Source organism: Trichosurus vulpecula, chromosome 2 (genome assembly GCF_011100635.1).
Source record: "Trichosurus vulpecula isolate mTriVul1 chromosome 2, mTriVul1.pri, whole genome shotgun sequence".
NCBI lineage: Eukaryota > Metazoa > Chordata > Mammalia > Diprotodontia > Phalangeridae > Trichosurus > Trichosurus vulpecula.
In genome coordinates, this window is record NC_050574.1 from 363,889,280 (window position 1) to 363,901,675 (window position 12,396).

Below are 12,396 nucleotides of genomic sequence, written 5' to 3' on the forward strand. Positions count from 1 at the left end.
CTTGGGTCTATTAGTCTTCAAATATGAAACCCTCATTATCACATGGTTTTATGATTTGTAGGGAAAGGCTTTTTTTCCCTCTCAATTACATGTAAAAGCAATTTTTAACATTCATTTTTAAAAATTTTGAGTTCCAAATTCTCTCCTTCAGTCCTTCTGTCTCCTTCCCACTCCCCTTTTTGAGAAGGCAAGCAATTTGCTATAGATCATACATGTATAGTCATGCAAAAATACATTTCTACATTTGCAAAACAGACAAAAAAAAATCCAAGAAAAATAAAGAAGGTAAAAAAAGTATGCTTTGATTTGCACTCAGACTCCATCAGTTCTTTCTGTGGAGGTAGATAACATTTTTCATCCTAAGTCCTTTGGAATCATCTTGATCATTTTATGGCTGAGAACAGTTCAATCATTCACATTTGATCATCGTACAATACTGCTGTTACTGTGTACAATGTTCTCTTGGTTCTGTTTACTTCATTTTGCATCAGTTCACATAATAAGTCTTCAAAGTTTTTTTCTGAAACCATTCTGCTCATTATTTCTAATGGAACAATAGTATCTCAATCATACTGAAACTTGTTCAGCCATTCCCCAAGTGATGGGCTTCCTCTCAATTTCCAGTTCTTCGTCTCCATAAAAAGAGCTGTTATAAATATTTTTGTATGTGTATGTCCTTTTCCTTTGATCTCTTTGGGATACAAACCTAGTCAAAAGATATGCACAGTTTTATAGCCCTTTGGCACAGTTCCAAATTGCTCTCCAGAACAGCAGATCAGTTTACAACATGGGAAGGCTGTTTTTTTTTTTTAAACTAGTAATTTGGGATTCTGTTCATAGAATCAATGAATGCTAGTTTTGGAAGGGTACTCAGATACCACCCTAATCCAAATCTCTAATTTTACAGGTTAGAAAAATAAGGAAATGAAATGGCTGGCATTTTTTTCTACATAAGACAATACTTACGAATAATTTCTTCTTTACTGTCAGATTCTTGTGCTAAAATAACATCTCTGTAACAGGAAAAAGGAACACAAATTACCAGTCAAAGTCAAGTAATGGTGATCAGGGAAAAAGAAAATAAAATACATAGCCAATTTTATACTCACTTTGTATTGACAAGGATTATTAACATTAAAAAATAAATAAAGAATGGATCTGCTTGCTGTAGGTATCCATCCCATATTGCCTGAGTGACTTCAACCGAACAGAAACATGCAAAAAGGCTTCCAAGCTGTAATCAGGAAATATAGCAGGAGAAGCAAAGTATTAGAATTCACCAGAAGTAGAAACTTAAAATTGGTTCTGAAAAACTAATTAAGATGCTAATAAGAAATGTATAAATCACATGAAATAAAATCACCTACACTTGATATTTAATGAATATAGTAAAATGAGTTTTAGAGTTTTAGGAGTTGATCTTCACAGAGTATAAAAATTATGCCAAAAAGTTAAATTTGCTGTCATTGTAAAATGAATGGCACAACCACTTATGTTTACATATTTCTCTGTTCTAAAAAAACTTCACAGACCTAATCAGAGTAAATCTTTTTCTATTAGTTTTTATCACAGTTAAATGGAACACAAAAATACACTAACTTTAAGGTTTTTTTTTACACTTTTATTGAAGTTATATTGAGCTCTGGTGGTATCACTTTAGTGATAAACTTAAGAATTCTCAATTTTTAATGGAAAGTCCTTCCCATACCCCCCAAACCAGATGTTACAGTATGCTTTCCAGTAGTACTTAATTCTTTTTAGAAGTTTTCTTTTTTAAAAGTACTATTACATAGAACTGTGTGTGGTAAACTAAAAATAAATAAAACACCTTTAAAAAAAAAAAAAAAGTACTATTACAGGGGCTGAGCCAAGATGGTGGCTGGAAAGCAGGGATGAGCGTGAGCTCCTTGTCAAGTCCCTCCAAAAACCTATAAAAAATGGCTTTGAACCAATTCTAGAACTGCAGAACCCACAAAGTAGCGAAGGGAAGCAGGGCTCCAGCCCAGGACAGCCTGGATGGTTGCTGGGTGAGGTCTTTTGCACATGGAACTGGGAGCAGAGCAGAGCCCAGCATGGGCTGTGTGGACCAACCAGACCAGGAGCCAGGCGGAGCGTGCCCTGGCACCCTGAATCAGTGGGCTACGGCAGTTGTCGGTCTTCTCAACCCACAAACACCAAAGACAACAGAGAAGGTTAGTGGGAAAAGCTGCTGGGGACAGGGTGATAGAGTTCCTGGTTCAGCCCCACCAGCAGCGGAGGTGGGGCAGCTACAGAACTACAGCTGCAGTTGCTTCCAGCCCCAGGCCTACCTGGTGGGAGGAATTAAGTGGCGGATCAGAGCAGGAGTGCAGAGCCTGCTGAAGATCTGAGTCCAGTCTGGGTTGGGTGTTCTTGGGGAAGAAGGAGTGCTGGTGTGGCAGAGCTGGCTGTAATAGCTCTGAAATCAACAGCATATCCCCCCAAGCTTGGAACAAAGTACTCTTTACAAGCAGTCATACCCTGCTGAAAAACTCAAGGGTCAAGTAAGTTGGCTGGGAACATGGCCAGGCAGCGAAAACACACCCAGATTCAGTCTCAGACTTTGGAATCTTTCTTTGGTGACAAAGAAGACCAAAACATACAGCCAGAAGAAGTCAACAAAGTCAAACAGCTTACAACAAAAGCCTCCAAGAAAAACATGAACTGGTCTCAGGCCATGGAAGAGCACAAAAAGGATTTGGAAAAGCAAGTAAGAAAAGTAGAGGAAAAATTGGGAAGAGAAATGAGAAGGATGTGAGAAAACCATGAAAAACAAGTCAATGACTTGCTAAAGGAGACCCAAAAAAATACTGAAAAATATACTGAAGAAAACAACACCTTAAAAAATAGACTAACTCAAATGGCAAAAGAGCTCCAAAAAGCCAATGAGGAGAAGAATGCCTTGAAAGGCAGAATTAGCCAAATGGAAAAGGAGGTCCAAAAGACCACTGAAGAAAATACTACCTTAAAAATTAGATGGGAGCAAATGGAAGCTAGTGACTTTATGAGAAATCAAGATATTATAAAACAGAACCAAAGGAATGAAAAAGTGGAAGACAATGTGAAGCATCTCACTGGAAAAACCACTGACCCGGAAAATAGATCCAAGAGAGATAATTTAAAAATTACTGGACTACCTGAAAGCCATGATCAAAAAAAGAGCCTAGATATCATCTTTCAAGAAATTATCAAGGAGAACTGCCCTGATGTTCTAGACCCACAGGGCAAAATAGAAATTGAAAGAAACCACTGATCGCCTCTTCAAAGAGATCCCAAAAAGAAATCTCCTAGGAATATTGTCACCAAATTCCAGAGCTCCCAGATCAAGGAGAAAATGCTGCAAGCAGCCAGAAAGAAACAATTTGAGTATTGTGGAAACACAATCAGAATAACCCAAGATCTGGCAGCTTCTACATTAAGAGATCGAAGGGCTTGAAATACAATATTCCGGAGGTCAATGGAGCTAGGATTAAAACCAAGAATCACCTACCCAGCAAAACTGAGTATCATGCTCCAAGGCAAAATATGGACTTTCAATAAAATAGAGGACTTTCAAGCTTTCTCAGTGAAAAGACCAGAGCTGAATAGAAAATCTGACTTTCAAACACAAGAATCAAGAGAAGCATGAAAAGGTAATCAAGAAAAAGAAATCACAAGGGACTTACTAAAGTTTAACTGTTTTGCTTACATTCCTACATGGAAAGATGATGTGTATGATTCATGAGACCTCAGTATTAGGGTAGCTGAAGGGAATATACATATATATATGTGTGTGTGTGTGTGTGTGTGTGTGTGTGTACGTATGTATATATGTATGTGTGTGTGTATATATATATATATATATAGAGAGAGAGAGAGAGAGAGTGGGCACAGGGTGAGTTGAAGATGAAGGGATGATATCTAAAAGAAATAAAATCAAATTAAGGGATGAGAGAGGAATATATTGAGAGAGGGAGAAAGGGAGAGATAGAATGGGATAAATTATCTCACATAAAAGTGGCAAGAAAAAGCAGTTCTGTAGGAAGAGAAGAGAAGGTAGGTGAGGGGGAATGAGTGAATCTTGCTCTCATCAGATCTGACCTGAGGAGGGAATACCATACACACTCAATTGGGTATCTTACCCCACAGGAAAGAAGGAGGAAGAAGATAAAAAAGGGGGGATGATAGAAGAGAAGGCAGATAGGGGGAGGAGGTAATCAAAGACAAACACTTTCGAAAAGGGACAGGGTCAAGGGAGAAAACTGGATAAAGGGGGATAGGTTAGGAAGGAGCAAAGTATGGTTGGTCTTTCACAACATGAGTATTGTGGAAGGGTTACACATAATGATACGCATGTGGCTTATGTTGAATTGCCTGACTTCAAAGGGAGGGTGGGTGGGAAGGGAAGAAGGGAGAGAATTTGGTACTCAAAGTTTTTAAAACAGATGTTCAAAAACAACAATAAAAAAAAAGTTTTTGCATGCAACTAGAAAATGGGATACAAAGGCAATGGGGTGTAGAAATTTATCTTGCCCTACGAGAAAGGAAGGGAAAAGGGGATGGGAGGGGAATGGAGTGACAGAGGGGAGGGTTGACTGGGGAACAGGGCAACCAGAATGAATGCCATCTTGGAGTGGGGGGGGGGATGTGGAGAAAATTTGTAGTCCAAACTCTTGTGAAAATCAATGCTGAGGACTAAATATATTAAATAAATTAAATTAAGAAAATCCTAAAAAAAAAAAATTACCTTTCTAACCAGAAAAAAAAAGTACCATTACAAATAGACATTCAAGAGGGGTTATCAGTGTCTTCCTAGGTAGCTTTTTTTGTCCAAAAAAAAAAAAAAAAAAAAAAACGGGAATGAAAATAGTGGCAGAATTTTGCTATTTTCAAACCTAGCCCACATAGACTTTGTTCTTGTCATTACTTTACCCATAATACTAAGCTATCACATTTTAATTTAACAAATGCTCTATCAATGAGCACTAAAACTGTCTGGGAGGACAGTTCCTGTTACCATGTCAAAGGTTATAGTTTTGGTGGTAGACAATGTCCATTATGCAAACAGAATAATCTAATAATATATTAAGACATTTCAAAAGGTTAAGTTCACTTTTTTTAGTGTAAATAGTTTGAAGAGTGGCTAGAGTGAGATTGATGATTAAATATAAAGTGACTGAAGACAAAAAGAAGCAGAGATATTTAACTCCTTTAAGTCCCTGAAGTCAGTTTCCTAATTGTATGAAATACTGACCTCAAATGTTTTCATACTTGGCAATAACTACTTAAGTCAACACTGAAAAATCTTTTAATAAATCCAGTTTACAAATAATAACAAATATGTTAAACTTCATACCAAAAATATTCTGGAAAAAGCAAAGAGCAACAAAAGTTACTTTGGAAACCAATAATTCTAATCCTTTAGTATAAGTAGTACTGTTCTATAATTTAATACTTTTCTTTTTCCTTAAAAAAAATTGTATTATATATTTATAGATAAATCTATTTTTCATTAAGTGTCCCTACTTTCACTTTATTACCCAGTTGAGTGCATAGGAGTCTGGAGTCATCTTCTTTGTATCAAGAAAGGAACACAGTTCAGGTTCATGATACTGGATAAGCAATCGAAAGAGATGAAACGGTCTCCCTTTCAGAAAACAATCCCTAGAAAGCAAGACAGGCAAGGTTTTCATTAAGTATACTGCACTGATATTGCAGGAGTTATTAAAACAGTGACCCTTTCCTGCTGCCCCCTTCTAACTCAAGGGAGCTAAAATATTATAAGGAGTGAAAAGTTCCAAGATATAAGCACAGCCAACTAGCAATATCAAGCATGATGATCTCTCCAGAAACACAAGGTTAACTCTGGCTCTTGGGCTGAGTATCAAGACTAGATCTATAGTCAGTCAGTCAGTCATGAGAGGGATTTCCTTTGGGTCCGAATACGTTTTAACCTAGAGGAGACTGGGGTAGGAGGTAATAGGACCTCTTGAGTTCAAATTAGATTGGAGGGGTTCAGGGGAGAAGTGGAGAATCAGAAAGACACTGGTTTAGCAGTTCCCTAGTAGTAAGAGAAAACATTCAGAAAATATTCCTCAAGAAGAAATATTTAAAAGTAATCTATATAGTACTAAGATTCAAAAAATCAATCTAAGAAATGCTTCAGCTCAGAATGTTCCTAGTCTTCCCCCTTTAAGGAAGCAAAAACAGTGATGACTGCAGTGATCAGCAATGAGAGACAGTGCTATTAAAGCTATTAAGATAAAAAAATATACAATAAAAGAAAACACCTTTAACAATCTTCAAACACTTGTGCTTATATTTAGGCATTTGTAGCTTGTGCAATAAGTATTATTTTCATTTCTCCCATAAGAATTTCAATTTCTCATCTGTGAAACAAATATGGCATTTACATTTGAAAAAACTATCCATTTACAATGCTAGTTCTGGCAATCAAAGTTTTCATCATTAAAAAGTAAATAGTCTGTACCTTCACATGAAATTGGATATAGCTGCTGACCAAAAGAATTCTTTTAACAGCCTAAATGCTTTCACTTTTATCTTACAACATTTTATTATCTTACAACATTCTAAGGGAAACATGAAGGTTTGTGGCAAAGCAGTTGCCATAATTTTAATTTTAAACTGGAATTTTAAACTTTTAACTAATGTTCCAAAAATCTGTGAAAAAATTCAGACTTGAAAAAAGGTTTAAGTGGTAGATATTAATTTTTTTGTTTAGTTAAGAAAAATAATGCCCACATTTTTTACCTGGGAATGTACTTATTCATGATAGCATAAAAGCAGTTGTATAAATCACTGCGTGTAAGATGAAGATTCACCAGTGGCTTAAGCAAATGTATCCAGCCAAGGGATGTGCTGTATTTGACATTCCGTGATTTACAATAAAATGTAATTACAGATTCAATATTCAAGAGTAATACATCGGTCTTTTCTTCTGGCTTTGAAAGCTGGTCTAGAAAATAAATGTCAAAATAATTAGTAAGTTAGCATTATAAAGTCAAAAGTATCAAAACTACTTGGTAATAGTTAAAAAACAGAAAAGCAAGCAAGTGGAAGAAACTGGATAAACAAATGCAACAACGTTACCAGCGGCTGCTGTGGAGGTGTAAGGCCAATAACACCAGCACACAGGAGGGCTGCTAGCAAAAGTTCTTTGATTCGCTTTTCTAAGGAAAGCAACTTTAAGGGTTTACAATCTCACTTTAATTAAACATAAATATATCATTAACTTAGTTCAGGGGAAAATGTCAGCACCCTGAATTTCAGAGAAACACAAACAGAAATTACAAACAGAGAAAATATAAATAAAGCAAACAACACAAATCAACAGACAGGCTTCTAGCTGTCTGACCAAAGCTATACATACACAGCTACCAGAGGGAGAAGCACCAACATCTGGGTTTTCAAAGCCGAGGGGGGCTCCTTAATGGCTACCCAGAGTCTCCACACCAACACTCTTCCAATGAGTGAGCCCCAAGCAAAATGCTAACCTCAGAGTAGATATATCCTTTTTTAGGGCCTGAGAGCTCCACACCTCTTAAGGGCTTCACACCTCTCGTGACCTAACTAACAAAAGGATGTGGGCCTTCCTACAAACAAAGGCAAGACTAAATCAAAGGCACTTGATTGCCTCGGGTGCTGAGGAGCACTCCAAAAGAAAAAACAGTAAAAAGACCCACTTTGCTTGCCCTTACAACAAAGCTTCTAGGTAAGTCAACAAAGTAGCCCACTGTTTGGCAAAAGAAAGAACATAAAAAACTGGGTGGACTCCTAAATCGATAAGAACTGCTGGGAAAAATGAAAAGAACTAAGGTAGAAAATAGGCTTTGGCCAGAATTTTAAGCCACGTAACATCATAAGTTCCAAATGGATAAGCAGTATAATTATAATAGGAAATATCATGAAAAACAATCAGAGATGGATGAAGGTCCCCTTTATGACAACAGCTAAGGGGAGTATTCTTTTCTTTTCTTTGGGGAAGTAGTCTTAAACCAAAAAAAGGATAGAAGAGATATACTTTAAAAAAAATGAAACAGGTAATTTTGATTATACAAAATGTGAAATTTTTTTTTCCATTAAAAAAATAAACCAGGAGAAGAAAAGATTTGTTGATTGGGGGAAAAAATGTTGTACCATTCATCTGATAAAAATCTGACACCCAAGATATACATGGAAGTGGTATAACTAACAGATAACTGGCAACAGGACACAAATAAAAAGTGTTGAAAAGAAGATATGTAATCTAACAAGCTAATGAAAAAAGTTCTCCAAATAACTAATATAAAAATGCAAATTTTAAAAACTCCACAGTATCACTTCGCCCATCAAATTGTCAAAGACACTATGTCTTAGCTTAGCTCTTTCTCAGAAACACAGGGCCCAAGAATCTACAAATGGAAGAGATGTGTGAGATTATATAAATCAACACCCTCATTTTACAATAGGTGAAATTGAGGCCTACAGAGGTTAAATGATTTGTTCAAGGATCATGAATCTGGTCTTGCACCAGAAATATGCCATCATGGCTGAGGCAAAGTCTTGTGTACCCAGGGCCTCCACATTCCCTACTGGCTACATGATGTCTTTCCCCAAATACACCATGTTATCTGTAGAGTCAGACTTTCATGCGAGCCAACAACAGCCTACTTCATGTGTGATGTAATTGAAGTATTCGGGGAGGAAGAACAAAAAGATGCCCAAAAAGAAGTGATAGCAAGTAGGTCATCTCAGGAGCGAATCAACAATGAAGTTATTACCAGCCACACTGAAGTCAAAATAGGCTTGTATGATATGCAAACTAATCGTTAGTTATAACATTGTTGCAATAGGAACACATACAGTAATCTAAATTCCAAAAAGTGTCTTAGGATACAACTTATTTGTAAACTGGAGACTTCTTGTATACATGATCAAAACAGCTTACACTGTAACAAAAACAGGAGATAATAAAAATGTGGGTACAGAAACATGAAGAACTGAGTATATAGTGTAAAAAGGCTAATACTTTATTTTCTCTTTCCCAACATCATTAAAGATTTCTACAACTTGATGCAAAAAAGGGTCATTTGCAACTCTGAATAACTATCAAATTGTAACCAGAGACCTCCTAAAGGTCAGATCTCTAGCAATTTTTTTTTAATAATTTCAAGATTTTATATAGACAACTTGAAAATAATTCTCACACTGACCAATGAGTTCTTGGCAATCCTTATGAATTGTCGTCTGTTCTGGCAGATCCAAATTACCATCCCAAGATGCTAAACTGTCACCTTTCCCTGCAACATTTAAAGCAATCTGGAAGAGAAAAAAAAACCCCAACATTTTCAAATATTATTTCTCATACTTGGAAAACACACTTTATTTTCAAACTGAAAGGTCTGAATTCCAGAAAAACAGATCCACATTTTAAAACCCAAGAATTGGTAGATTTACATTTTACCAAATAATATGTACCTTCATTCATGCCCTAGGAATTATTATGCTTGTGAGGCAGACTCTACTACCTGTTCATGTTTTAAGATCACTTAAGAATAGATTCTATATAGTGCTTGTTACACAGAATCGGCATAAACACCAAAACTCAGCACCTGAGAGTCTGACTTTTATTCCCACTTGTATTAACCATTATTGGGGAAGCTATTTCAATAAGCACATTTCTTTCCTTCACAAATTTCACAGAAATGGTACTTTGATAATAACTACAACATCCATAGTAATGAATATTCAAACACTCAAATGAAGTCCACAGTAATGAAAATGAAACATCCTTCAGACATCAAGTTGTTTTTAAACTATATTTTCATTTCAATTTACCTTCCAAACTTTTGCCCTCAAATCAGCAGGCAGTGGTCTCCCTTGGATTATATTCCTCAAAGTTTCAAGATCACAACCTCCAGTTTCCAAAGCTTCTCCAAGATCTTTTTCCCTAGGGAAAAAAATGTCACTTCTAATTAAGGAAAAACTTTATTTCATGGAATATGTCTCCTATTCAGGATACAATGATACCCATAGGCTGCTAAAGGCTACTTTTCTTGCTAAATTATTAATGAGAAGTTTTTCTGCACTGAGAAAAATCAGCTACCTAAAATACTGATCTAAGGGTTCTGAACAGCTGAAATACAGTATATTGCATTATCTTCAACAGTTTAGATTCTGCATCAATAAAAACAAGTCCATCCCTAAGTAACACATTTTGTAAATGTTCTTTCAAGCAAATTAAGGAGCGGAATATTTCACTTGAAATCAGGAAACCAGTATTAATTGCTAATGTGTCCTATATGGTATTGAGAATATAATTTTCTTATTTCTTATTCTTATCAATACTTTATTCTCATCAATAAAACAATGCTAACTTGCCCTATCATGTTACAGATAGTTCTGAAGATATCAAATGATTTCCCAATATGTTAACCTCTTTGGAGAAGTATTATTAAATGATTAATGCTATAATTCACAAAATTCTAATAAATCGACTTGGTGTAATATTCAACACAGAATAAGCCAACAACTGTTACACAATTTTAAATGAACAAGAGGCTTGACACCCAAGACATGTTACAGAGCATACATATACCTGTCACACCTACAGCCAAAAATGAGGGGAGGAGAGGAAAAGCGAGGAGAAAGAAATGCAGCAACTAAAAGCTTGCACGATGTCAGTTTTGTGCTTGTCGTTGCTAAAGGGCTGTACTCATTAAGAGTATGATCAAGAGTACACACCTACAGAAAAATAAATTAGGATTGGAACTACTATCAGTGGACCTAGAAAAGAGTACACGTACCTCATATCACTTTACTAGCCACCATGCTAGAAACAGTGCTATCTCCCATCTCCTTTTCTCCACTCATAGAGATGACACTCTGGTACAGGACCTCAACATCTAATGCCGAAACTATATATGTATATCCTTCTGGTTGGTCTCCTTTCCTCAAATCTCTCCTCATTCCAATCCATCCTCCACTCAGCTGCCAAAGTAGTTTTCCTGAAGTACAGATCTATGTTACTTCCTTCTTAATAAACTCCAGTGGTTTCCTATTACCTCTAAGATCAAGTATAAAGTAGTTTGATATTTACAGCCCCTTACCACCTGGTATCTTTCCTACCTTTCCAGCCTTCTTACACTTAACTCACTCCACACATTTTACAATCTATCTAATCTGGTCTATTTGCTATTTCTTGTACTAGACACTCCATCTCCCAACTCAATGCCTTTTCAGTCATGCCTGGCATGTCCTCCCTCCTCACCTCCACCTTCCTTCAAGATTTCAGCTTAAATCTTACTTTACAGGTCTTTCCTGAATTGGACCAAAGCACTGGGCCTGAAGTCAGAAGACCCAAGTTCAAAGCCAGCCTTAGAAACTTACTAGCTGTGTGACCCTGGGGGCAAATAATTTCATCTGTTTGTCTCAGTTTCAAATGTAAAATGGGGATGATAATAGCACCTACACCTAACAGGTCTGTTTTGAGGGTCAAATAAGTTAATATGTGTAAAAAACACTTAGCACAGTGCCCTAACACATAGGAGGTGATAAATAAATGCTTATTCCCTTCCCCCCACTTCTATATACACAATGCTAGTGCTTTCCCTCTGAGACTATCTTCTATTTGCCCTGTATATATCTTGCATGTACATTGTTATCTGCATGCTATCTCTCTTACTAGGATATGATCCTTGAGGTCAGGGTCTGTGTTTCTGCCTATCTTTGTACTCTGAGGGCTTAGCAAAACTCCTGGCATACAGTAAGTGTTTAATAAAGCCGTGTTAACTGAACTTAGAGATAACATAATCCAATGCCTTCATTTTGTAGATGCAGAATTTGAAGTGCAGAAAGACAATGGGACTGACCTCTGGTCATAAATATAACAGAAACAACAGAGTCTGAAAACAAGCTCCCACCCCTCACTGTCCAGTTCCTTCTACTCCTTTAACTGCACCCCATCCCTGGTTTAATTAACAGAGAGACTGTCAATATTGATACACTTCAGTTCCTCCAGTAACACATCACATCGGTTGGTGGACAAGGTTCATACACACAGAGAACTAACAATTAAGTTAATGTTTACAGATGGCTAAAGACAGTTCATCTTAGTCCTTTTCCAAAAGCACTTTCAATCACTCTTCCACCATCACCACACACTTGGAAGGGATAACAACAGTTTCAATGACATTTTTCTTAACAGGTTACTGTGGCCAACTATGAAAGAATACTTTCAATGTAAGATATAATGAAATTCTTACTCATCTGGAGTTTATGTAAAATTCAAAGATTTAACTCATTAGAAGTCATCAATTCATCCAGACAGTTACTAACTACAGTGAGCTTACTTCTGATATGCAAACTAGCCACTAAACTACTATTCTTTCCTCTATGATT

The 12,396-nt window shown here is 36.5% G+C and overlaps 1 protein-coding gene across 2 annotated transcripts in view; it reads right to left on the minus strand.

Annotated features, from left to right (window-relative positions):
* TBC1D23 (TBC1 domain family member 23) overlaps window positions 1–12,396 on the minus strand; it is a 63,363-nt gene that overhangs the window by 24,081 nt on the left and 26,886 nt on the right. For both annotated transcript variants that reach the window (XM_036744485.1, XM_036744484.1), the window contains exons 2-7: window positions 9,835–9,946; window positions 9,210–9,315; window positions 6,769–6,973; window positions 5,538–5,661; window positions 1,110–1,234; window positions 967–1,013 (exon numbers count right to left, since the gene is read on the minus strand). In XM_036744485.1, coding sequence (XP_036600380.1) covers window positions 967–1,013; window positions 1,110–1,234; window positions 5,538–5,661; window positions 6,769–6,973; window positions 9,210–9,315; window positions 9,835–9,946 — 719 coding nt within the window. The remainder of the gene's footprint in view (window positions 1–966; window positions 1,014–1,109; window positions 1,235–5,537; window positions 5,662–6,768; window positions 6,974–9,209; window positions 9,316–9,834; window positions 9,947–12,396) is intronic.